General features: G+C 51.9%; 1 protein-coding gene across 5 annotated transcripts in view; it reads right to left on the bottom strand.

The window, feature by feature from the left end:
• KBTBD12 (kelch repeat and BTB domain containing 12) overlaps positions 1 to 27,275 on the bottom strand; it is a 53,424-nt gene that overhangs the window by 8,207 nt on the left and 17,942 nt on the right. For 2 of the 5 annotated variants that reach the window (XM_052638897.1, XM_052638821.1), the window contains exons 4-5: positions 25,502 to 25,652; positions 6,312 to 6,509 (exon numbers count right to left, since the gene is read on the bottom strand). In XM_052638897.1, coding sequence (XP_052494857.1) covers positions 6,312 to 6,509; positions 25,502 to 25,652 — 349 coding nt within the window. Of the gene's footprint in view, positions 1 to 6,311; positions 6,510 to 18,901; positions 19,526 to 20,392; positions 20,946 to 25,501; positions 25,653 to 27,275 lie in introns of those variants that run through there. The other 3 variants (XM_052639100.1, XM_052639043.1, XM_052638977.1) reach the window with 3 other exon arrangements.

The raw sequence follows: 27,275 nt of genomic DNA, 5'->3' as shown, positions 1-27,275 counted from the left end.
AGTAGTAGCATCCCCGTGTTTTGGGTGTCTATACCATGGACGGTGTTGGATTTTGTCAAATTCTTTTTCTGCATCTCTGGAGATGATCAACCTGGCTCTGTCCTTTCTTCTACAAATACACTGATGGCAGGTCGCGCTGGTTGCTCTTTGAGAGCCGACTTTTCGGGCCTGGGGCAGCTCCTGCTTGGTCGTGGCGCGTAGCTCTCTCTCCACACTGCTGCGTTCAGTTTGCCAGTCTTTTACGGAGAGCTTTGGCATCCGTGTTCATTCAGGGGTCGTGGCCTGTAGTCTTGCAATGTCTGGGCAGTTTTGGTGTCAGGGAAATACTGGCCCCATCAGAAGAGCTGGAAACGTTCCCTCGTCTCCTGTGCCTGGTGAGTGTGACGCACTGGTGCCATGAGCACTGATCTTTCTGAGATGTCGCCGTGGCCTCCTCAGCCTGTGCTGGCGGTGGGCAACAGAGGCTGTGAGTCTGTCTATTACCCGGGTGCGTCCCAGGGCTCTGGGCAAGCACTGTGAAGAGTCTGAGACTCTTCTAGCGAGCTTGCTGCAGGCCCACGGATACCGGCAGATGGCCTGAAACTCCCGGGTCTGGAGGAAGGACCGAGTGCACCTGCAGTTTTAAAGCTGCCAGTAGCTTGAGCCCCAAGCCCCACAGCAGCACGGAGAGTGCCAGGTGGCACCCGAACAGTCAGTGGGCTGCGCTGTAGGAGGGGAGCCCCAAGCGCAGCAACTGGGAGCTTTAACAAAGGCCAGTGAGCGTGACTGACTGCCCTTGCCGTGTTTAACTGTCTCCTGGCCCCCAGCTACGCTCTTTTTAAAGTATCTTGTTTCTGTGTGTTTGCTTGCCTGCGCTGGGCCTTGGCTGGGTGTGGCACGGAGCATCATCAGTCCCCATTGCAGCCTGCAGATTCTAGTTCCCTGACAAGGGGTCGAGCCTGGGCCCCCTGCGCTGAGCGCTCGGAGTCTTAGCCACCCAGGGAAGCCCCCACTTCCTACTCTTACTTGGCTCGGATGCTTGTTTTTGATGAAGGAAAACCTCATGAAAGGGAATGGGGGAGACAGATTTCGGGAGACACAGCGTGTCTCACGTCTGAAAACACGGCCCCCACTTGGCGGTTCGGCAGGCACGGTGGTGCGGGGAGAAGGTGGCTTTCCCGAAGGCGTTTGAAGGCACGGGCCTCTGCTTCTTCTGGCTGCCGGCATCCTGCTTCCTGAGGGTGGCCCCTCTGATTCCCGACCCTTTCCACGAGACGAGCCCTTTCTCTCCCGGACTCTCGGGGCCCTCCCGTGTCCCCGGGGTCCTGCGCTTCACTTCACGTCCGTTTCCTCCCGCTCCGCTGCGGTGGCTGGTACCTTTCATCGGGGACTTCAGTTCCAGGAAGCTTTCCTCATTTACCGCAGGGGTGTTTCATCCAACCATCGTCTCTCTTTCTTTCTTTTCTTTCTTTTTTACTAAACGCCTATTATTCAAATATTGGACATTGCAGACATACTCGCTTTCCCTCGTTTCCTCTCCAGTTGCTGAGATGTCCCTTCCACCCTGCAGCCTGGGTTCCCTGCTGTAGATTTCTTTCCCATCGTGCGCGTAACCTCCAGGAGCCCTCTGGCACCGACGCACGTTCTCTCTCTTCTCTCCAAGGACGCGTCTCCTCCTGGCATAGCCCGTTTCCTCTGGCCTGTTTCTTCATTTCTGTGTTTTCATTTCTCTCTGTTACATACACGCTTTCTGCAGAGGTCTGATGACTCCCAGCTGTTTGCTGTCTGTAACAGAGGGACACCACGGAAGCCTTTTCCGTGAGGTTCTTTAGGGGGTGAGTTTGCTTTCCCTTTCCGGGGAGGGGGGTTGCTGGTCGATCCCCAGGGTAGCGTCGTCCAGTCTCCTGACTAGAGGGTATAGCCTGGGAGCCAGAGAAGGAAGAAAGCTGATGCTCTCGGGGTCTGGGATGCAGCTGTTCTCTCCAGTTCCCTGTTTTTGTCACTGATGACCTCTCCCGCTCCGCCCCGTCCTCAGCATCTGTCTTTGTTGGGGTGCAGGAAGGGCTTTAGCTCTGTGTGGGAGGGCATGATGGAGTCTCCTTCCTGCCTCTGTCCCCACGTGATCAGCATCAGCCCACTCCCCTCCCGCAGTCGCGTGTCCGCTCCCGGGGGTCCATGGTTTCTGCTTCCTTTTCCTGTTACCAGGTGAGCGCTGAACTGCGTCTGGGCACTTACTCAGCCACCCACTTATGTGCTTCCAACACTGTGATGCCGTTGCCCCCGTCCCCTTCTGTCTGACTGTGTTCATTCCACGTACTGTCCTTTTCAGGGAGTGTGGGAGAAAACAGAGGTGTCCCCCCGCATTTCAGCCAAAACCCTACCACTGTGTTTACTGACTGCTCCGGTATCCATCGAGCTGAGCTTGGCTGCTCACTCATGTTCGAGCCTTGCGACCCCGCGGACTGCAGCCGCCACACTCCTCTGCCCGTGCCGCCCACAGTGGCAGGCGGGTTGTGCGCCACGGAGGCACCGAAGAAGCCAGAGGAATTTCTCGACTGGTTTTCTGAGTAAATAAGCGGGACGCGCGGGCTCGTGCTGCGTGAGAAGAGAAAAGTCAGCGCTTGCGTTCGGGTCCGACCCTGAGGTCCCTGGCTCATCACGAGCGTGCGATTGCGTTAATACCCTTGTTCTGCTTTCCATAAACCCTGTGACAACTCACTCATCCAGTCCCGGACAGTTACTGTCTTCGAAGCAAATAATTAAAATGGACTTTGAGAGCTTGCCTGGTAAACCCATTTCCCTCTGGCTGGAAGCATTATTAGTCCATTATTGTTCCAGGAGAAGAGGTTGGCTCAGTCTTGAAACACAGGATATAAATTCTCTAACTCAATATGATACAACGGGAGATAAGACGAGGAACGGGATGAAGCAGTGTGTCTTCTGGATCCTTAGACACTGATCACCGGCCACTGTCCCGGAGGTCCCGAGGCTGCCCTGCGTCTTGCCTTCTGCTCCAGAGAAAGCCAAGCCCGCAGCCAGAGGGCAGAGGGCAGAGGGCAGGGCCGCCACCAGCAGGGGTTCTGTGCTTCTTCTTCCTTTTCCTGTTGCCCGGGCAGCGCTGAGCTCCATCCCTGCTGGAGGGGAGCGCCAGGGGCGGGGGCGGGAGGCTGAGCTCCGTCCCTGCTGGAGGGGAGCGCCAGGGGCGGGGGCGGGAGGAGGTCAGGCGCCCGGGCTCCCTCCTGCCCCTCCCAGGCCCCGCTACACTTGGGGCTCCAACGAGGATCCTGACAAGATCTCCTTGTCCTGCCAGGGTTCTCGCTACTGTGACAGGAACCACCTTTACGTGAGCGTCTGATGGTTAATATAACAAAATATTTTGCTGTTCAGCCAGTAAGTCGTGTCTGACTCTGCGACCCCACGGACTGCGGCATGCCAGGCCTCTCTGTCCATCACCATCACCCAGAGCTTGCTCAAACTCCTGTCTGTTGAGGCAGTGATGCCATCCAGCCATCTCGTCCTCTGTCGACCCCTTCTCCTCTTGCCCTCAATCTTTCCCAGCATCAGGGTCTTTTCCAATGAGTCAGCTCTTCGCCGGGTGGCCAAAGTATAACAATGAAAGCTATTAGAACCATTAAAAGATACATTTTGGAAAATTCTGTGAAGAACAAATAGAGAGAGGAAAATTGAAGCTTCTTGTTACCGGGACTTTCGAGCATACAGAAGCGAGTAGACATGGGCTTTGGGCAGTCCCGCGGTTAGAGCAGGGGCCCAGGTTTGATCCCTGGTTGGGGAACTAAGATCCCACAGCCCGCGTGGCCAGAACGAAAGCAAAAAAGCAGTGAGTTAAGCCCTGCAGCCACTACCCAGCTGCAGAGTGGCCCGCACTCTGCCGGTGCTGCGGAGTCTGTCCTCGCCGTCCCCAGCGCCCAGTCCCCATCCAGTTAAAAAAGAAAATTGCTAGTGGAGAAGGCAATGGCACCCCACCCCAGCACTCTTGCCTGGAGAATCCCAGGGACGGGGGAGCCTGGTGGGCTGCAGTCCATGGGGTCGCACAGAGTCGGACACGACTGTGACTTCACTTTCACTTTTCACTTTCCTGCATTGGAGAAGGAAATGGCACCCCACTCCAGCGTTCTTGCCTGGAGAATCCCAGGGACGGGGGAGCCTGGTGGGCTGCCGTCCATGGGGTCGCACAGAGTCGGACACGACTGAAGCGACTCAGCAGCAGCAGCAGGGTAGATTAACACAAATTTCAGAGAGCGAGTCGTTCTCATCTATAAAAACTTCTACAGTCTCTACCCATCCATGACCTTTTCCCTTTCTCCTCCTCTCTTACGTAAAGCCACAGTGAAAAAAGGGAAAGCGTTAGGCCCGTGGTTGTGTCCAACTCTTGGCGAACTCCTGGACTGTATTCCACCAGGCTTCTCTGTTCATGGGATTTCCCAGGCCAGAACACTGGAGTGGGTTGCCATGCCTTCCTCCTGGGGCCCAAACTTGGGTCTCCTGCATTGCGGGCAGATTCTTTACTGTCTGAACCACCAGGGAAGTGCCTACAACAGCCTTATCATCATAACCTAACAAAATTACCAGTTCCTTAACACCATGTAGTATTAGATGGTATTAATACTCCGGTCTATTTAACACTCTAGCCCACGTTCAGATTCCCCAGATTATCTGAAAAAAATATCTTTCTGCAGATTTGTTTGAATCAAGAGCCTAATAAGGCACACTTGTTGTGTCAGGCTCACAGATCTCCAAAGCCTCTTAGTTGCTAATGGAAACTTTAGTCTTTAACTTAAACATATTTATGTGCTTCAACACAAGGGCAGGCGTGCCGCGGGCTCGGCTTTCTTCAGGGGCTGTGCCATTTTTATCTGGCGTGCGTCCAAAGTTGTGAGTGCTCCGGAGGCATGTTTTTCCTAGACCTGTCCTGGCCTCGAGGTCCATTAGGGAGGTTCGAGTGAGACTCCTCGTCGTTTTCAGTGTGAGTGCTTTCCACCTTAGTTACCAGGGCAACTAATCAAACTCTGGAGACAGCTGTTTATTAGGTTTATGCCTATTTAAGATTCTCCCTGTTGCATTAAAAATTATAAATCCATACCGCAGATTGCAACAACGGAAGCAATTAGATTTCTGGAGACAGGCTGGTGATGAATGCGTGGATTAGGTATTATCTTAGAAGCGCTTCCCAGCGACCTGTCGCGAGTGGCCACAGTGCAGGAGTGAGAGTTTTCTTCGGAGGACAGGTCACTCCTGTTCTGTGGGCTCCTCGTGTGTTTAAGCTCTACAATCGGGCATCAGCCTTCCCTCCCCCATTCCTCGTCCCCTCGTGTTCAACTCCTTCTGATTTCGAGGCCACCGTGTGCCAGGCACGTTACAGACCCGACCCCACCCACCGAGGAGGGGGCAGCCCCCGCCTCCGAGGGTGTGAAGGCCCAAGGTCAGAGGTCACCGACTTTGAGTCAGTCTCCTGAGAGGGTGACAGGCAGGAAGGCTGGGGGTCTCCAAACAGAGGAAACAGGCTGCGAGCGTCAGACGCTTTTTCTCTTTTTCTCTCTCTGAGGCGGCAGGAGGAAATGAAGGACAAGGGTCAAGATTTTTCCCTTCTCGAGATTTTTCCCTTCTCGAGATTTTTCCCTTCTCGAGATTTTTCCCTTCTCGACACAAATTTAGAAAGAGGCTTCTCTTAAAGTTCTGTGTCTCCACCTGAACTTAACTGTTCTCAAACCTTGAGCTGACCAATGCGTTTTCCTTATGGAAATGTTTGTCTTAAACTATGTCAGGGGACTATACTTTTACCCTAGACTGCAAGTCGGTTCCGCCCAAGACTCAGAACCGACTGGACAAACCAGGATGTTTCACTCACACATTGTTCTCCTAATCTGTGCTAATAAAACTGTGTCTGCTTGGAAATCTGCCTTAAAGATCTCACGTCAATCGTTCGATGGCCGGGGAAGACTCACCTGGTGCCAAGGTTATCTCAATGCATCATGTGTGGGTGAGTGGCCCGGTGCCAGCCCCTGAGTTTTGAGACATTCCCTTCCTCTAATTAGCAGTCTGCTAGTAGCTGTATAACATCCAGCTAAAGACTAGCAGGGGGCCACGCTTTCTGCCCTTTTCTGATGTCTGTGTCAGAGCGTTCTCTATCTCTTTTATACTGTAATAAAACTAATACACAAAAGCTCTGGGCGATCGAGCCGCGTCACTGGCCCCGGATTGAATTCCTGTCCTCCGGGGCCAGGAACCCCGGCGTCTTTCACTGCTCAGCAGCACCTTTCAGCCCACACCCCTCTCGGGACTGTCGGTCGAGGCATCTCCGGCCCCGTGGGTACCTGCTCCGTGGAAGCCCCCGCAGACGTAGAGCTTCCCATCCACGGCGCCCGCGCTGGTGGAGTTGGAGCGCAGCCCAAGCAGGGGCGTGGGCATCGGGGGCCCCTCTCTCCAGAAGTCCCCGTCCGGGTTGTAGATCTCCACCACGTCCAGGCACTTCCGGACCTGGCCCCTGTCCCGGCCGACGCAGCCGATCCCACCTGCGGAGGCACACAGGACAGAGTGACCGGGGCGGCGCGTCCCCGTAGGCACGCCCCCACCCGGCCCACACCCCAGGCTCGCGGCCTGGGCGGTCTCCTGCACCTGGCGCCTTTCCCGGGATGCTTTCTTTCTTTTTTAATTAACTATTTTAATGGAAGGATCATTGCTTTGCAGACATTTGCTGTTTTCTGTCAAACCTCAACCTGAGTCAGCCATAGGTCTACACACGTCCCCTCCCTGTTGAGCCTCCCGCCTCCCTCCCACCCCACCCCTCCAGGTTGATGGAGCCCCTGTTGGGGTCCCGGAGACACACAGCAAATCCCGGTTGGCTACCTACTTTTACACGTGGTGATGGAAGTCTCCACGTTACTCCCTCCACACATCTGTCCCGAGATGCTTGCTAAGCAGTGGTGAGGCCTGCTGCGCACCCAGCCAAGCTCGACCCCGTTGACCCCCAGCGCCGTCGGTCTGTGCTCACATGCGGGGCAGACGCACACTGGCTGTCTCAGGGGCCCTCCCTTGAGAGGAGGATTTTGTGATCTGAGTGTGAGGGCGGCCCAGTTCCGACATCCGCCGTCCTGCAGTCGGTAGGGTCCCAGGGACCTGGCTATCGAGCGAGCGTCCTTTCCCCTCCCCAGGGTCACCAGCCCATTTCTCCGTCTCCTCCTGTTTTTATTTTATTTCTGGCAGCACCGACTCCTAGCTTACGGGATCTTACCTCCCTGATGAGGGATCGAACCTGTCCCCGGTGCAATGCTAGGGCAGAGTCCGAACCACTGGGTCCCCTCTCCCTCTCTTCTCAAGGGGCAGGAATCTTCCCTCCTCAGGGCAGGGCCAGCCTTTGGTAAATTTTAGCTTTAGGTTCAAAGGGAGGCCCCAAACCCGAACGCCCGCTGCGTCTTCCATTTTCGGCGACACGGTGCGTTCAACAGGTGCTCTCGGCCGCGCTCGGGACGAGCTGGGAAAGGACTGGGGCGTGTTTCCTGCCGTTAGGAAGCTAATGGGGTGGAAAGCCACACGGACGAATAAACAGAGAGCAGACTCAGAGGTTAAAGCATCTGCCTGCGATGCGGGAGGCCCGGGTTCGATCCCAGGGTCGGGAAGATCCCCTGGAGAAGGAAATGGTAACCCACTCCAGTATTCTTGCCTGGGAAGTCCCATGGATGGAGAAGCCTGGTAGGCTACAGTCCACAGGGTCGCAAAGAGTCGGACTCGACTGAGCGACTTCACTTTCACTTTTCACTTTCAGGCATCATGACAGGCACCTCATAGGAGACACGGGTTATGCTCGGAAGTCCAGAGACTGCAACAAGTTAGCAGAAACACCACGTACATAATTATGACTCTAAGTCCCACCCTCCGCTGGGGCAGTGATGGCATAAGGATTTCCAGTCCACTGTAATAAGGAACAGGAGCTTGCCCCACAAGGAAAGGCTGCGAACGTCGGGCTGTCTCTCCTTGTCTGAAGCGTGGCTCCTGGGAAGCAGGCGAGGCTCCTGGAGGGGAAGGCAGCCCTCTCATTGGTGACCTCACTGTGCGCAGACCCCGTCAGACCACCTGCTCTGCACGGCCCATCAGAGTCGGGACAGTGCCGGCCTCGGCTACCCGGGAGGGTCCCGGAAGGGTCGCGGCAGCGGGGGGACTTGGCTCTGGAGTTCACAGTAACACCAAGACCAGCGTTGAGAGCTCTGGGCTCGCGCAGCCTCTGCCCAGCGTGTCGTGCCAGTTAGAGACTAATGCCAGGACGCCCGGGGGCGTTTCTTCCATCGTTTAACCCCGTGCCCGCCCACGTGCGGCCGGCGGCCCTCCCCGCCGCCCTCCTCCCATGTACGGCCCCTCCTCCCGTGTGCGGCTGGCGGGCCTCCTGCCTCCCGTCCGTCGAGCTGGTGATGCCATCCAACCATCTCATCCTCTGTCGTCCCCTTCTCCTCCCGCCTTCAATCTTGCCCAGCATCGGGGTCTTTTCCAATGAGTCAGTTCTTTGCATCAGGTGGCCAAAGGACTGGAGCTTCCGTATCAGTCCTTCCAATGACTCTTCAGGGTTGATTTCCTTTAGGATGGCCTGGCTGGATCTCCTTGCAGTCCAAGGGGCTCTCAAGAGTCTTCTCCAGCACCACAGTGTGAAAGCACCAATTCTTCGGCGCTCAGCCTTCCTCATGGTCCAGCTCTCACATCCGTACTCGTGTTACAGTGCGTGACGCTCGGCCCTGAGTGACCGCAAGAGGACAGAGGGGATGGCTTGTTCTCACCCAGGTCGGGCCCACCCAGAGGAGAGGCGATGGAGAGCGTGCGGGAGGAAGCTTTTTCTCCCCCCCTTTTGCTGATGGAGCCCGGCCCGTTTCCTGTCTCAGGACACATCCAGGGGTGAAGGCTGTAAGCACAGGAAGCTCTTAGCGCCTTCTCTCTTCTCCGCCTGGATAAATAATTTAGCCCATTACTGTGCCAAGTCTGAGTGGCTGCGCTTCCAAGGAGGGGCCATGTGGGCCTCAGTCAACTGCGCTCTCTGATGCTCACAGACCCACTTCCCTGCTGGCGCTGGGGTGGCCAGAGGCTGCTTCGTCCAACAGATCGGGGAGTCTCTGTCCGAGGGGCAGGACGGCCTTAAGAAAGAGGCTTTGTCCGTAGCCGTTGACCCTGGCAACCACCCATCAGGTAAGAATGAGATCACTTAGCTCCATGCTCCCTGAGATGGGGAGGGCGGTTACCGGGCTGGTTTCTGTTGTTAATACGAGCACTTGGGACGACCAGTCAGTGGAGGCGAGCAGAGGGCGTGTGGGGCGCTCGTCATCAGGCTGGCACAGCCAGCAGCCAGCGCCCTGGGTGTGATCAGAAGTTCACATAAAGCCCATCAGGGAAGCTCTCCCAGCGTAATGTACAAGAAGCGCGGCTTGTGCTGGAGGCTGCTGGGATAATTAGAGGGCCTGTCACTTCCGTCTGCCGCTAAGTGCCTTTAATGGTGCCGTGCTGCTGCCTGGCTGGCGGAGTTCACGGGCTCCACCCGCGCCACCCGGGCTCTGCCTTTGCTTCTGACCGCCGCCCCCGAATGCACCCCGTCTCCCCTGGGTGTAGTTCCAGCACCAAGCACGCTCCAGGGGCCCTCTAGTCCCAGCAGCTTAGTGAGCCTAACCTGAAAGTGGGGGCTGATTAGACAAACCTTCCCACGAAAGCGCGGTCTGTATTAATAAGTCAGCACCGGCACCATGAGAGAAGGCTTTTGATTCTGCAATGGGACAGAGCAGCTTTAGAATTTCAGTGCGCCGCCCCGGATCTCTCACTTCTGTGCCACCAGAGCCTGACTTGCCCATATTCAGAAGCAGGCGCGCAGAGTTCCTCTTTGCAAGTCCTGTGTCAGCAGACCTCTGGGACAATATACAAACTTTAGTTCTTTTGGGGTGGGGTGGGGTGGGAGGGGGTGATTACAGAAGAGGGTGCCTCTCTCTCCTCTTTTATTTCTGCCAAGATGAAGAGCTGCTCTTCGTGTGTTTGGTCGTCGTGGTCTTTCCCTGTTCAGAGATGATTGTGTCCCCACACAGAGCCTCAGCCAGGTGCTGGAGACGGCAGGGCGTGGTCCTTCCCTGACTTCCGCCAGGACCTGCTGTCCACGGGGCCTTGACCGCAGCGCGGGGGTTGCTCCTGTGTCCCTCCCCCCAAGGCTGCCATCAGGAGCTTATTCTGCCCTGCTCTGGGCTGGACCCCAAAGGAGGGGTGATTCTGGAGCACTTCTGACAAGCTCCCAGAGTTGCTTCTGAGGCTGAACAAGCTCTTTTTTTTTTTTTTTTTTTTAAATATTTATTTATTTGGTTGTTTTAGCTCTCAGTTGCAGCATGTGAGACTGTGTCCCCTGATCAAGCATTGAACCCATGTCCCCTGCATTGGGAGCTAGGAGTCTTAGCCCCCGGACCCCCAGGGAAGTCCCTTAGCAAGCTTTAATAAATGTATTCACTGCTGCCGGCTCCTATGGGCCTTGGAAAAAATCTGTGGGCTTTTGGAAACAGAAAGTGAAAGGGAAAGCGTTGCTCGCTCAGCCGTGTCCGACTCTCTGCGACCCCATAGACCGTAGCCGCCAGGCTCCTCTGTCCGTGGGAGTCTCCAGGCGGGAATCTGGGAGTGGGCCGCCACGCCCTCCTCCAGGGCATCTTCCCCCCAGGGACGGAACCCAGGCCCCCCATGGCAGACAGTTCACTGTCTGAGCCACCAGGACAGCTTCGCGCAGTGAAATCTGTCTAAGTCTCAAATTGCTCACCTGTGAGTTCTGCGTAAGAATTTCAGTTTCGTGTTGCGAAGATTAACTTACACGTGAAGGAGGAGGGTGGCGAGGGGGAGCAGATGAGCGTTGCAGGCCCAAGCATCACCGCTAGGACAGGAGCTTGATTTCTTCCCACGCACCCGCGAGAGCGAGCGGCCAGCATGCGGCAGGTCCGGGGGGGTGGCCATCTCTCCTCCTCCGTGGTCCAGGACGCTGTGTTAGTAAGCCGGTGCTCGCGGGAGCTGCTGACGCCTTTGGTTTGCTTGGTCACAACTTAATTATCTGTGTGTCTGTGATTAAGGGCTTACTGACTGAAGGGGCGAATCTCAAATGCTTCGTTCGAGGTTGGATGGAGGCGATTGGAGGCTGAAGGGCTGAGCGATAAGCTGAACCTCTGGGCGGGGAGACGGGCTCCCTGACACGGTGCAACAGGTCAAGCGTTTTGGGGGGCGGGAGTGGTCAGGTGGCCCCACGGGAGACAGGCGGGAGGATCCTGTTTGGTGGGGGGGCGTCCGGGAGTGGGGCCGCCTCGGGTCGGGGTGGCGGGGCGCTCTGACTCTTGTGGGTGCAGCCTCTTCCCGACAATATAACGCCCGGGCGGCGTCACTCTCACTCAGGCTGCCTGCTGTCTCTCTCTCTTCTAAATCACATTTATTTGTGTATGGCTGTGCTGGGTCTTCATTGCTGGGCATGGGTTTTTCTCCAGCTGCGTGCAGGGGCTTCTCATCGCGGTGGCGTCTCTTGGCGCAGGGCACCGGCTCTTGGGTGTGCGGGATTCAGTACCTGTGGCCCGCGGGCTTCGTGGCCCTGTGGCTTATGGCACCTTCCCGGGTCAGGAAGCAAACCCGTCTGCCCCGCCCTGCATTGGCAGACGGATTCGTTGCCGTTGAGCCTCCAGGGAAGGGCTCTGCTTCTCTTCTGCTCTCGTTCAGGAGCTCCAGACGTGAAGCCTGAACCCCAGAAGGCACGACCTCGCTGCTCGTCCCTCGTTAGTTAGTGCCAGGCTTTAATGGGTATTTTCAGAAAAGGAAAAAAGCTCCTCAGCACAGGGTGAGAGGCAGGGCCACCTGCCTTCACAAACTCCCGGCCGCGCCCAGGACTGTCCGGCCCACCACCAGGGCGGCGGCGCCCTCTGTGCTCACCCGCTGACCCTGCCCGTCCATCAGCAGCCTGCTTGCTCTTCTCAACAGATGATCGGAAAAATCGAATAAAAGAGCTGAAAGGAAAGACCGAGTTCCACTGGTCAGCGCTTGACTCTGCTTGATTTTGGAGGGAAACTCAAGTGCGTGAAGTGCCTGACAGTTACCGAGTGGGCATGCAGACGGTTGACAGAAGTTCTCGCTCCAAGTCCCGGGCACCAAAGAAGCCGCAGCCGTATCTGTGGCTGATTCCGGACAGCCGCTGGGCTTCCCTCCGGCCCAGTCCCGGGCGTCTGTGGGCCTCAGCGCGCTCGCCCCTCTGCTCTTCCACACTCTGAGCTATCTCTGCGTCCTTTCTGCCCTGACCGTCCTCCCCAGCGCGTCCTGCAGGTCCCAGCAGGCCCAGGAGCCGAGCCCGCAGGGGCCGAAGGGAGCGCCTGCAGAGGTCAGAGCCTCGGGGCCGGCCTCGCGTCAGCTCGCCACCCTCGGGCAGGAGCCCCCAGCCGCCCCGGGCCTGCCCGCCTCCCGGAGGCGTGCCTGGTTTGCAGCCACCCCTCTGCCCACTCCTCCCCTCCCTGCCTGCCTCCCGGCCACCCTGTTCGCAGCACCCCGTGCTCCAGGCTGGCTCGGCCTGGGCCCCAACAGTGAGGCAGCTCCCCTCTAGGCCTCTGTAGAGGCTGGTCTCTGCCTGGATGGGTCCCTCCTCCCCACGAGGACAAATCCCTGCTCCGAGGCTCAGCTCAGCCATCACCCCGAAGAAAGGCGCTGTGTCTCTGCAAGCGGCCATCCCCTCCCTCGGGCGCCTGCTGCTCTCGGAACAGAGATCAAGGTTTTGCTATAAAGACACTGCTCCCGTGTGTCTTCCTGGGCTGCACGCCACTGGACAGCAGAAGGGTGCCTCGTTCCCATCCGCGCGCCCCACGCTCCTCGCTGGGGCAGACGGTCGGGAAACAAAGCTTAGCTGAGTGCGTGCGTGGCCCAGCCCTTCCCACGCCGCAGGCACCGCTGTCCTCTTCCACTCTCCTGTCAGAACACAAAGTGACGACTAGCTTTCTAGAGCTGGTCAAGCCCCGAGTCCAAACAGGGAACGCTCACTTCCTGTCAGATTATAAACACGGCCTGCTTAAGGACACAGGACTCCCGGCGCAGACGGGGACCTTGTCGGTGTCTGTTGTTGGGCTCATCTTTGCCCCCAGGTCTGCCTGCCTGGAAAGTCACTGACCTCCCCTCACTCTGGCTGGACATAACCTAACAGGACCCAGGCTGAGTTTATACTAATACTTCTGTCGGCGACCAAGCAAAGATGCATTAATCAGATGTACTCCACAGCTTGCAAACGTAGACACACAGGATGTAGAGAGTGAAGGGAGGCTACGCATCATTCTGTTCCCTGAGGTTCTTCTAAAGGGGGCTTGACAGCGTGTGGTGAATAATTACTGCAGAGAAAAGATCTCGGGGCCCCTCTGGTAGCAACTCTAGCGCTTTCATAGCTGGGGCCCAGGTTTGCTCCCCGGTCAGCGAACTAACATCCCACAAGCTACCCAGAACAGCAAGAAAAAAAAAAAGTCTTAACAAATCTGGCATATTGCCCGTGTGTAAATAAAATCATTATGGAAAGTGATAATTTGTGCTCATCCCTATATCTACCCAAGAAAGGGGAAAGGAAGGGAGTATCTAAAAAATGATCACAAACATGAATCAGGACAAACTGGGGGAAGATAATGCATTGTACTCAAAAACGACAGGATTTTAAAATAGATATCTTCTTCTTTAAAGCATTACAATTTTCCCATTTCAACTCTTCACGCTGTTTTAAAACATACATTACATTCTCTCTGCCTTAGTGAACTGATGATACCAGTGTCAAGGTTTTCTTAAGGTCTGGGAAGTAGCTAACACCCTGCTTCCCCAGCATCCCACAGACATAGACAGTTCTGTACACCAGGCTGCGTGAAAACACACCTGGATTTGCTTTGCTGGCCGAATCCTCGTTTTCGGTGCGGCTTTGAGCAACTTCCCTCTTCTCATGAGAGCAAAGCATAGAAAGTGTATTTGCCCACCGGTTTGGCTCCATCCTTACGCTCCTCTGCAAACACAAACAAGTCAGAGACCCAGACAGCATCTGCCAGACGTTCCTTGTCTGTTCTTGGTAACGGTCTCATTCCTGTCCATCCGGGGCTTTCACACCGTAGCACCTTCTGACAGTCTCTGCTTTCGGTGTCAGAATTGCTGTGAACTTCTAGCTAGTTTTATGTGTATATAATCTTACGTGTTTATTTTCGGCTGTGCTGGTCTTCGTTGCGGGGCAGGCTTTTCTCTGTTGCGATTTCTCTCGTTGCGGAGCGCGGGCTCCAGGGTGTGTGAGCTTCAGCAGTTGTGGCCCACGGGCTCAGTTGCTCCGAGGCCTGTGGGGTCTTCCCAGACCGGGGATCAGAGCTGTGTCTCCTGCACGGGCAGGCAGACTCTTCACCTCTGGGCCACGAGGGAAGCCCTCCAGCTATTTTTGAGCAATCTGTATGTATATTTCGGATATTTACTTCCTGTCTCTCCTACGTGCTAGAGAACAAGTTTAAGGCTTTTGTTTATTTGTGTGTTTTGTGGGTTTTTTTGTGTGCATAAAACCCAGTCTTGGGAAATTGAAGGCAAATCAGAAGCCATTATAAAACAGCATTGCAATTATGTATCGGTCCGACAGAGCACAAGTTCCCACTAACCGCCGCACTGAAGCGTGGGGCTGCCGGCTCTGGGTCTGCAGGATATCAGTGATGAAAGTGAGACACGTTGTGACGTGAGTTCAGCGCTCAGTCACGTGGACTCTGCGGTCACGTGGGCTGCGGCACGCCTGTGAGCACCCCAGGCAGACCCTGGCCTCTGGGAGCCCGTGATTCTGGGTCCCCCAGTGAGGGGGCCAGGTCATCAAGGCGAAAACCCTTCACAGGCTTCCCTGGAAGGATGTCTCACGGGTACCGACGGTAAAAACACGGCGAGCCTTCTCTCTGGTTCAAAGCCACTTCAGCTGTCGTGTCTCTGAACTCAAGTCTGCTCCCAGAATAAAGCGGGCGCGGGGACCCCCCGCTGAACTGCTTTGGCCGTTGAAATGGCACCTTCTTTCCTTGTCCAGCATGAGATTAAGGAGCTATCTCTAGGCTCAGAAGACTCCCGGGAGGAGATCAGAGCACACCCAGAGCCCGCCCTGAGGACATGCAGACACGGGGAGCTCCGAGCAGTGCCCGACCTGCGTTCCTGGGGCACTGCTCTGCCGGGGGGTCCCCTGTCCCTTCACCTCTGGTCTCTCCTAAACACCAGCCAGGGCAGCTCATGCACCAGGGGCTGGGTCAGTGTTGTGAGCATATAAAAACACCCTCCTTGAACGCGGCGTCCCGTCTTCCCTTCCTCACCCAGCATCTGAACTTTGCCACCTGCATCCCTGCGGGCATTCTTACCCGAGTCGCCCAGCGCTTCCCACAAACCAGACCCCAGGCCCCACTTCAGACCTGCCAGCCCAGAATTCGCCACAGGTCAGGGCCAGGAATCTGCCATTCTATTGAACAGCCTGGGTGATGTGAGACATGTTTCTATTTTTAAAAAACTGCTTCAAGGGGACTTCCCCAGCGGTTAAGACTCTGTGCTTCCAATGCAGGCGGCACAACAGGGTCAACCCTGGTGTGGAAACAAAGATTTCACATGCCGCTTGCTGCAGCAAAAAAAAAAGTAAAAAAAAACCCAAAAAACAACCTTAAGCTTACTTTGCAAAACATTAAAAAAAATACTGCCTCAAATTTTATCAAAAGACATAAAAAGGCAAAATCAGAACAATGATGAAGCTTGGTCCTCTCATAATGTAATTCACCTTTGGACTGCTCATGGACACGAATTTACTGCAGTAGCTGGAACCTTCTGTGTAACTAGCCCCATCAAGGGGCACCATCACCCAGTGAAAACGACCCCTGGGGTCATGTGGGGAGACTTGGTATTACCTGGCTCCCTGGACAGGGAAGTGAAAAATCTGTGCTTTGCAAAATCCCCTACAACGCCTGGAACTCTGACACTGTTTGAGGTTTTTTGCCCTGGTGGAGTAGCAGGAGAGAAAGGTCAGTTCCATCAACTGATGTCTGTGAGCGCTGGTCACGTGGAGCAGCCAGGCCGGAGGTCAGAACAGACACAGCCAGACAAGCAGGGCAGCTCTCTGCCCCTGGGTGTCCGGGGAGCCTGGCTAGAATCCTGCTGAGAGTCGCGCCCCCGATTCACACAAACCACCTCGGGGGGTGGCGTCCTGCCGGACCCTGAAGGGTGCACTGGTCTAGACGCGGAGGCTTAAAAGCAGAGGGAAGAGAGGAAACCCAGCCGCAGAAGGGAGGCTTGTTCGGGGGTGACCCCCAGGGCCCACGGTGGGCGGGCAGGGACGTGGCTGCCGGGGCCAGCCCGGGACAGGTCTCAGCATTTCCACAAATAGAACTAGTGGCTCACTTTCTATATTTGACTTCGCCTGACCCATCAAGTTAAAGGAACTTCGGCATCCGTTTTGGCTTTTTAAAAACACTTGAGGAAAACCCCAGGTATATTTATAAGTGCACTGTCATTGCAGAAGCAAGCATACTGCACTCAAAGGTGTAACTGATGCTATGAAATCTGAATTTTGTCTCACAGAAACCGCTTTCAGAGAGAGAGCCCTTGGTGTCCCATTCTGTCAGCATTTTATGGCAGAGCATCAGGAGCTGGATTTAATGAGGTGGAGCCCAGAGGGTTTTATCTTTCTCAAAACTTTACTAAAAAGAGGGTGCAGAGGACTTCTCTGGTAGTCCAGGGGTCAAGACGTCACCTTCCAACGCAGGGGGTGCAGGTTTGATCCCTGGTCGGGGAGCTAAGATCATGGCATCTGGTCCCATCACTTCATGGAAGTATAAGGGTAAAAAGTGGAAACAGTGACAGATTTTACTTTCTTGGGCTCCAAAATCACCGCAGATGGTGACTGCAGCCATGAAATTAAAAGACACTTGCTCCTTGGAAGGAAAGCCATGACCAACCTAGACAGCATATTAAAAAGCTGAGACATTATTCTGCTGACGAAGGTCCGTCTCGTCAAAGCTGTCGTTTTCCCAGTGGTCATGTATGGACGTGAGAGTTGGACCATAAAGAAAGCTGAGCACTGAAGAACTGATGCTTTTGAACTGTGGTGCTGGAGAAGACTCTTGAGAGTCCCTTGGACGGCAAGGAGCTCCAGCCCGTCCTTCCTGAACCCTGAATATTCACTGGAAGGACTGATGCTGAAGCTCTAATACTTTGGCCCCCTGATGTGAAGAGCCGACTCACTGGAAGAGACCCTGATGCTGGGGAAGATTGAGGGCAGGAGGAGAAGGGGACGACAGAGGATGAGATGGCTGGATGGCATCACCAGCTCAAAGGACATGAATCTGACCGAGCTCAGGGAGATAGTGATGGACAGGGAAGCCTGGTGTGCTGCAGTCCATGGGGTCACGAGGTTGGACACAGCAACTGAGCAGTAATGGGGGCTAAGATCCGACATGCCTCGCAGCCAAAAAATCAGAACATGAAACAGAGGCAGTATTGTATCACATTCAGCAAAGAGTTTAAAAGTGGTTCACATTAAAAAAAAAAAAAAAACAACTTTACAAAAGAGTCTTCATGTAATTTCTTTCCTACTTTATTCTTCACAAAAGTAGGATTGAAAGCCTTGAAAACAGGAATTAATAACATTTTCTCCTAGCAATAGGATCTTAACCTAAAATTACTGGGCTGACAACTGTTTTAGAGGATCACAGTCGCACTTTTGAATACAGTTTGCTTGCTTCTGAAATGACAGTGCACACTGACACCTTTTTTAGAGGATTAAGCCATATTTTGGATTAAAGTAGCTTAACTGTCTCTTATAATGAATTCTCACAGTACAAATGACAAAAGAGTTTTCTTAAAAAAAAAAAAAAAGCACCTTAAAATGCATGGCCTCAAGCAGCACCCTTCCAGGAGCCTCCTCTCAGAGGGTTTCAAAGGGTTCTGTTAAGACACAGCGCCTCTTCCCTGCTCTTTCTGAGAACGAGCTGCCCGAGGCAGCTCTCAGGAAAAAGTCAGCGTGGAAATCAGCTCATTTCAAATACCTGGAGATTTTAACAAGGGCATCATTGGCTCAGTGGTAAAGAATCTGCCCGCAATGCAGGAGATTCGCGTTTGATCCCTGGGTTGGGAAGATTCCCTGGAGGAGAAAAAGGCAACCCACTCAATATTCTTGCCTGGAGAATCCCGTGGACAGAGGAGCCAGGAGGGCTACCATCCCTGGGGTTGCAAAGAGCCGGACACGACTGAGCATGCACGCCCTTTACTCATAAGGCTCCATGGAGACTATTTAAGTGTTCCAGAAAGTCACCCCCCAAAAGAGCCAGTTACCATGTAGGGAAGCCGCTAAAATACACGTGTAAATGCATGAACAGTGGAATCACTTTAGCAACGACCTAGACAGATGCTTTCCTGAATTTTTATTTTATTTTTAAACATTTATTTATTTATTTGGCTATGTCAGGTCTTAGTTGCAGCATACAGAATCTAGTTCCTGGAGTAGAGCTCGAACCCAGACCGCCTGCATTGGAGGTGCAGAGTCTTAGCCACTGGACTAAGTGCCTGTATTGTATGTTGAGAAGGAAATGTATAGTTTTCCAGGAGCAATCACCCAGTAGCTTGCTAATGCACCCTTTGCTAGTCTGTCGTAACTTCTGGGGTCCTTTTCACGAAAATTCAAATTATTCACGGCGTCTGTGATGATGTGGTCTTCCCGTATAGGCATTTTCACAATAAACATTTAGTGCAGATTTTAACTTAAATCTTTACAATGCGAATCAAACCTCCAGGGGCAGCATTAGCCAGGGAGAGCACCCGGCTGTCTGATGTGTGCAGCTTTGGTTCCTACAGGAGGAAGACGTCCTGGCTAGTATTCCCCCCACGCAGGGGCAGGCTGTGTGAATGGGCACCGGGCCAGTGCGCGTGTCCGCGAGGGGAGGAGCGAGGAGGGCGCGTGTCCGCGAGGGGAGGAGCGAGGAGGGCGCGTGTCCGCGAGGGGAGGAGGGAGGAGGGCGCGAGTCCGTGAGGGGAGGAGGGAGGAGGGCGCGTGTCCGCGAGGGGAGGGCGGGAGGAGAGTAGAAAGACGGGGTCCTTTGACTCCAAAGGCCTGGGGACGGGCGGTCCCAGCCCCAGGACCCCCGCTCCAGGCTGCGAGGCCAGCGCAGAGACCTGCCGGGCAGGAGCTGGAACACCGCAGGCTTCTGAAGATAGGAAAGAATCTGGGGCCGTGTTAGGACACTACGGTGTAAGGACACCCCCTGCCACTTTTCCTAAAACACGTTTTTAAATTGGTGGCTCAGAGAGGCAGGAATCCGCCTGCGATGCAGAAGACCCGGGCTCCGTCCCTGGGTCGGGAAGATGCCCTGGAGAAGGGAATGGCGACCCGCTCCAGCATTCCCGCCTGGAGAGCCCCGTGGAGAGGGGAGCCGGGCGGGCTACCGTCCACGGGGTCGCAGAGTCAGACCCGACGGAGCGACCAGCGCTGGCACACACACCTCTCTTGTTGTTTTGCTGGGTTTGTTTTGGTTGCGCTGTGAGGCTCTTGGATGTTAGTTCCCGCCACCTGCATGGGAAGCGAGAAGCCTTACCCGGCGGACGGCCGCGGGAGCCCTCCCTCCGCCCGTGGTGATACCATCTCTGCTGTTTATTGGGCACCTGAACACACAGCCCAGTGCTCATCTCTCTTAAGCGCCTCGGTTTACGAACGAAGAAAACAGACTCGGAGAAGTGACCCACTTGCTGGAAATCATGAAGTGAAGCCGCTCAGTCGTCGACTCTGCGACCCCACGGACTGCTGCCCACCAGCCTCCTCTGTCCATGGGATTCTCCAGGCAGGGATACTGGAGTGGGTTGCCATTCCCTTCTCCAGGGGATCTTCCAGATGCAAGGATCGAACCCGGGTCTCCTGCATTGCAGGCAGACGCTTTGCTATCTGAGCCACCAGGGAAATCATAGGGTGTTCATAACTTACAGGGTAGGGTCTGTCTGCAGAAGGAACTTTGTTTCAGCCAAGAAGACTCTTGGGGAGTCTTTGTACAGATGGGATGAACTCGGAAGACTTATAAAATCATAATACGGTGAAGGTGAGGCCGTTCATCACAGAGCCCAGACTGCCCCTGCTGACTGCCTCTCTCCCTGCGGTAGTCACATCCGAGGTTTCCCAGTCCCTGTGGCTCCAGCTGTGTAACGGTCCGCCTCATGTAACAGAGGCCAGACTGCACGCCCAGAACACGGGTGCAAAGCCGGAACAGAGGCAGCAGCGGGGCCGTGATGGGCGTCGGAACTTTCCTCTGCAAAGCCTGGAGCCTGTGCTAAAAGCGCCTGGCCTACCGGCCCCAGGAAGCGCACCCGTGCGGCCTGTGCGTCTGCACCACGGCCGGCGCGGGCAGTGCAGGTGAGCCGTTTGCACAGTCTTGTATGGACGGGCGTGACAGCGGTGGGAAGTGAAGAGAGCATAGCAGCAGCGAAAGGGAAAGGAAGGACCATCAAGACGCGGCAGACGCCGTCCTTCGTGCCCGGGGGCGGCTCGCACACGCAGGGAGCGTGATTTTGGGGCTCATGATGACCAATCACTTTTAAAAGTTATTTTAGTGTTGAAATGGGACAGATTTGGGTCTGAATCCGGATTTAATCACACTGTTCCGGTAATAAAAGGAAACAAAGGCCTTGCCTTCTAGGCGATTGTGGAAACAGGCTGTGCATGGAAATGGCACCTAGCATTCAGTAATTCTTCAGTAATTATTACTTTCCCTCCAAGCAATTTCTCACGAGATAGGGAAGAACATGATAACTTAAAAAATGTTTTTTCTAGTTAGAAATGTTGGCCAAAATTTGACACTCAAAGGTGCTGGCATTGAGACGTCTCGGGTGCTCCAGTGGACACACGTGTACCCGGGAGTGATTCGTGTTGATGGAGGGCAGAAACCACTACAAAGGAACCAAGATTTCTCAGAGAATCTTACCAAGTTTTGCATAAATGTTATCTGAAAAATGAAATGGAAAACTTACATAAATACCACAGAATCACACATGAAGGAGAATAAGTTTGAAAACTCTGAAAAACAAACAAAGAATCCAGCGTGCACTGCAGGGGAATGCCGGTTCCATCCCTGGTCGGGGAACTAGAGTCCCACCCGTCATGGGACAGCTAAGTCCATGGGTTGTAACTGCTGAGCCCGAGGGCCGCCACTGGCGAGTCCACACACCTTGACGAGAGAGCCCAACTAAGACCCAACACAGCAAACGAGTAAAATGGTAAAGACGTTGGCATCAACTATCTGGAAAACGTAACTGTCCAGACTGCCTCAGTTTCCAACGCCAGGAATAGTTTCTGCACTACTGTGAACTCGGACTGCAAAGCTGGACTGCCCGCCCACTCAAAGGCAGTTTATCCTGTAAGTAAGACGATGACCCTTTTCCAGACAAAGACCTTGTACATGTGGTCATCTAAGTGGTGCTGGTCGAGTGATAACAATGCAAAGATTCAAATGCAAACGCCCACAAAGGTGAATCAGTAGGAGACTCTGCACACAGGCTCTAGGAAGCTTTCCGCTTTCGTGGATGCACCCAAGAGTTAAGGCACAGAAAACCTCGTCCTCTTTTTTTGTACTATACCCTGGTGGCCCAGCGGCCAAGAATCTGCCTGCCAACGCAAGAGACCCGGGTTCGGTCCTTGGGTCAGGAAGATCCCCTAGAGAAGGAAATGGCAACCCGCTCCAATATTCTTGCTGTGATGATACCGTGGACAGGGGAGTCTGGCGAACGACAGTCCGTGGAACTGCAAAGAGTCAGACACGACTTAGCGGCTGAAGAACAAACGGCAATTCCTTTTGTAAATGGGCTCTAACTGAAAACGAGCCTCAGAGAAAAGACCCTGGAATGGAAGATTGCTGGTTTAGACCTAACGTGGGATGAACATTTTCAGAGCTTCAGAAAGTAAACAGAACTGGACACATACCCATTACGGATCTTAAACTGAGCTTCTCCAGATGGCCCCCAGAAGCATCTGGTCCATGGACAAGCCTTGAACTAAGAGTGTGTGTCCAGTTGCTAAGTCATGTCTGGCCCTTTGTGACCCCGTGGACCGCAGCACATCCGGCTTCCCTGTCCTTCACTGTCTCCTGGAGCTCACCCAAACTCACGTCCATTGAGTCGGTGATGCCATCCATCTCATTCTCTGCCGTCCCCTCCTCCTCCCGCCTTCAATCTTTCCCAGCATCAGGGTCTTTTCCAGTGAGTCAGTTCTTCACATCAGGTGGCCAAAGGATTGGAGCTTCAGCATCCATCCTTCCACTGAATATTCAGGATTGATTTCCTTTAGAATTGACTGGCTGGATCTCCTTGTTGTCCAAGGGACTCTCAAGAGTCTTCTTCAGCACCACAGTTCGAAAGCATCAATTCTTCGGTGCTCAGCCTTCTTTACGGTCCAACTCTCACGTCCGTACATGATTACTGGAAAAACCATAGCTTTGACTAGATGGACCTTTGTTGGCAAGGTGATATCTCTGCTTTGTTATACGCTGTCTAGGTTTGTCATAGCTTTTCTTCCCAGGAGCAAACGTCTTTTAATTTCATGGCTGCAGTCACTGTCTGCAGTGAGTTTGGAGCCCAGGAAAATAAAATCTGTCACTGCTTCTGTTTCTCCCCCTCATGTGTTTGCTATGAAGTGATGGGACTGGATGCCATGATCTCACGTTTTTTAAATGTTGAGTTTTAAGCCAGCTTTTTCACTCTCCTCTTTCACCTTCATCAAAAGGCTCTTTAGTTCCTCTTCTCTTTCTGCCATCAGAGTGGTGTCATCTGCATATCTGAGACTGTTGATATTTCTCCCAGCAATCTTGATTCCGGCTTGTGATTCATCTGGCCTGGCATTTCACATGATGTGCTCTGCATAGAAGTTAAATAAGCAGGGTGACAATATACAGAAGACGTACTCTGTTCCCAATTTTGAACGAGCCTGTTGTTCCATGTCTGGTTCTAACTGTCGCTTTTTTCCTAACTGTTGCATACAGGTTTCTCAGGAGGCAGGTACAGTGGTCTGGTATTTCCATCTCTAAGAATTTTCCACAGTTCGTTGTGATCCACATGGTCAAAAGCTTTAGCGTAGTCAATGAAGCAGAAGTAGATGTTTTTCTGGAGCTCTCTTGCTTTTTCTATGATCCAATGGATGTTGGCAATTTGATCTCTGGTTCCTCTGCCTTTTCAAAATCCTGTTTGTACATCTGAAAGTTCTTGCTTCACATACTGTTGAAGCCTAGCTTGAAGGATGTTGAGGATTACCTTGCTAGCATGTGAAATGAGCGCAATTGTGCAGTAGTTTGAACATTCTTTGGCATTGCTTTTCTTTGGGTTTGGAATGAAAACTGCCCTTTTCCAGTCCGAGTTTTCCACATTCGCTGGCATACTGAGTGCAGCACTTTAACAGCGTCTTCTTTTAGGATTTGAAGTAGCTCAAATGGAATTCCATCACCTCCACTAGCTTTGTTCGTAGTGATGCTTCCTAAGGCCCAGTTGATTTCACACTCCAGGATGTCTGGCCCTAGGTGAGTGACCACACCATCATGGTTATCCGGGTCATGAAGACCCTTTTTGTACAGTTCTGTGTATTCTTGGCATCTCTTCTTAATCGTGTCTGCTTCTTTAGGTCCTTGCCATTTCTGTCCTTTATCGAGCCCATCTTGCGTGAAACGTTCCCTTGGTATCTCTAATTTTCTTGAAGAGGTCTCTAGTCTTTCCCATTCTGTTATTTTCCTCTGTTTCTTTGCACTGATCACTGAGGAAGCTTTCTTATCTCTCCTTGCTATTCTTTGGAACTCTGCATTCAGTTGGGTATAGCTTTCCCTTTCTCCTCTGCCTTTTGCTTCTCTTCTTTCCTCAGCTGTTTATAAAAACTCCTCAGATAACCATTTTGCCCTCTTGCACTTCTTTTTCTTTGGGATAGTTTTGATCACCGCCTCCTGTACAGCGTTAGCAACTTCTGTCCATGGTTCTCCAGGCTCTCTATCAGATCTAATCCCTAGAATCTATTAATCACTTTCACTGTATAATCGTAAGGGATGTGATTTAGGTCCTACTTGATTTGCCTGGTGGTTTTCCCTGCTTTCTTCAATTTAAGTCTGAATTTTGCAATAAGGAGTCCATGATCTGAGCCGCAGTCAGCTCCAGGTCTCGTTTTTGCTGACTGTATACAACTTCTCCATCTTTAGCTGCAAAGAATATGATCAATCTGATTTCTGTATTGACCATCTGGTCCTTTCCATACAATTTGCAAAAATGACACTGTCGGTTTTAGTTCACATTTAGCCCGGTTTTGTTTTCACACTGGGGTGGGGCTGGGAATCTCATTGCGCTTCCATCGACAATCACTTCTACCCCACTTTTGACTGCCTCCAACGTTAATACAATCAGTAGATCGGCCCTGTGCTCCTCGAGTTCCATATACATCAATCCCAGGAGACTGATCCTAGCATAGATGTTATCTCTACTGGGCGATGGCTCTGCGCATGGTTATAACAAAAGCAACAAACGTCTACCCAGAGGAAAAACTTAATTATAACCTCAAGCGAGTCTCCTAACTGAGGCGGTCATACAGCATGTGGCGCAATGTTCTTGTTCTTAAAATCACACAACTATTAATGTTGCAGCACGTTAATTATTCTGCTTCATGCTGTGCATGCAGCCAAGAGATAATGGCTTCCATTTAGCTTTAAAAAAAAAAAAGAAGCTACTCAAAGACTTGGTTTGCTTTCAGCCCATATTTCTTTCTTTCTTCTTTTTTTTTTTTTTGCCATTTCTCTGTTACCCATTATTTTTGCCAGTTGGCCAGCATTGCAGAAGGGGTTGAAATTAAGAATCGGCATCATTTTACCAGTGCGCTCAGCCTGTCTCAGCCCCTGTCTGCCCATGCTCATGGGAGGGGAAGGCAGGCTGGCAGAGGGTGACGTTAGGAGGAAGTAAGCAGCTTAGGCAAGGACTGGGAAGGACAGGGAGGCACCAAGGATGCTCTGGAGTCACTCAGACCCACCTCAGTGGGAAGGAACCAGCCTCTCACCAACCCCTATTGGCCAGCACAAGACCACACACGCTTATTCCAGAGATAAGGGACAAATGCATTCAGATAAAACATCATTTGATGCCACCTTAGTGGAATTCTGGTGAGTGAGGCAAGTGAAGAGGACTGGCATAACCTGTTTCTTTAATTAGTGGAGAGAACCATTGGTTATTAAAGCCTATGTTTGGATCCACGTAGGTGGCCAAAGGCTTACTGCCTTTTCACAGCATTTTAGCTGGTGGGTATACAATGATGTATCACTGCTGATCTTGGATTCCAGATGACTGAAAAATTCGATAAAAGTAACTTTGCCTTCAACATGTCAGTGGACTTTCATGTAATCTTATCTGACTGTCCTCTAGAAAATAAAAGAACACTGGAGGCTAGTGGTGTGTGTAGTTGAACTGGGATGTGAGAAGGAAGAATATTTCATTTTCATGGAGGCAAACGGCTGAGAAAAATAAAAGGAGCCATTTAGCTTCTCCTTACCCAAAACATAAATCTCACTGTTGACCACAGCTGTGCTGAACCGGTACTTGGAGTACTTCATGGGCGCCCGCTCCGTCCATTGGTCTTGGCTGGGGTCGTATCTCAACAGCTTGTTGCTCAATCGATCAGGTTCTTCATCAGGAAGATCCATCTATATGAAATATGACAGCCAATATAATAACAGCCCATTTAGAGATCGTTGTGAGCACATGAGTGCAATTAATCAAAGCAGACAGCCAAGATAAATAGAGGTTAATGCAGTGACTTATATTCACAGACACACCAAATCCCAAGGCTTGGGATTGTAAGGACACTGTCAATAGTGGAGGGATTTATACTCTGTGCTAATGGCGCTAAGGTGTTGGTTTTAGCAAAGAACCTGTGATTTTAGCAGGGAGACAATACCACTTTTTTTTTTTTTTAATGAAGCATTGCAAAGCCTTAAAAATCAAGCCAAGGTTTATTGAACACTATTTAAAGTGTAGTTTCATTTTACCAAGCTTCATAGTGGTTGGTTAAATAATACTTGTGAGAAACTAACTTTAATAATTTATAAAGCGTTTTTCTTTATAACATTTTTATAATCGAAATAGAGCAAAGCTAAAAACCAACTGAGTGTTTTAGGAATGAGAGCATTTTTATACCAAAGTATAGGAGTGGTTTGAATTTAATTTTAAAGACACACGGATTGATGGAAAGTATCTGCAGTTATTTTTATGTATTTATTTTACATTTGCTGTTCAGTTGCCGAGTCGTGTCCAATTCTTTGCGACCCCATGGGCTACTGTAGCGCACCAGGCTCCTCTGCCCGTGGGATTCTCCAGGCAGGAATACTGCGGTGGGTTGCCATTTCCTTCTCCAGGGGATCTTCCCAACCCGGGGATTGAACTGGGTCTCCTGCATTGCAGGCAGATTCCTTACCACTGAGCCACCAGGGAAGCCCATTTATTATATAGATAAAATAAATGTATATAAATATATATAATATATAAGAAATGTATATAAATATATACAATAAATGTATATAAATATATAATAAATGTATATAAATATATAATAAATGTATATAAATATGTAATAAATGTATATAAATATGTAATAAATGTATATATAATTATATATAATAAATGTATATAAATATATACAATGAATGTATATAAATATAATAAATGTATATAAATATGTAATAAATGTATATAAATATATAATAAATGTATATAAATGTGTATATATAATAAATGTATATAAATATATACAATAAATGTATATATATAATAAATGTATATCCATATATCATGAGTAGAAACATTACAAGCTAAATACACGTAGATGTATGTGGCTTTCCCTACTCCTAAATTTCCAGCAACAACAGTAACAAACTTCAGGTAAAGCAATATTTTCTGTCTGCAACGTGTTAGGAACTTCTAAGACGTCAAGCTAAAGATGACTCGGTATCTTTCGCTTTTGTTTTCGGGCCAAAGCTAAAGATGAGTCGGTATCTTTCGCTTTTGTTTTCGGGCCGGTGTTCAACACAGGAACAGTCTCCTTGCTTATGAAGGTCATGGAACGAGTTTCGGCTCAGGGTTATAAACACTTTACTGCAATCACAGCCCCAGGCTTCCCTGTAACGTAATGCTCTGTATTCTGCACAGGTTAGCAAAGGCTTTCATTATCCAGGAAACAGTCACATGTTCAAAGACATTATAAATTAGGAAATACTGACTTTATTGTTTTAATTTTCCTTATAATTTAAGTATTTAATCTCTACTTTACT

Source organism: Budorcas taxicolor, chromosome 1, assembly GCF_023091745.1.
Source record: "Budorcas taxicolor isolate Tak-1 chromosome 1, Takin1.1, whole genome shotgun sequence".
Lineage (NCBI taxonomy): Eukaryota > Metazoa > Chordata > Mammalia > Artiodactyla > Bovidae > Budorcas > Budorcas taxicolor.
Note: the sequence above shows the minus strand (reverse complement) of the source record. Positions and strands in the feature narration are given on the sequence as shown.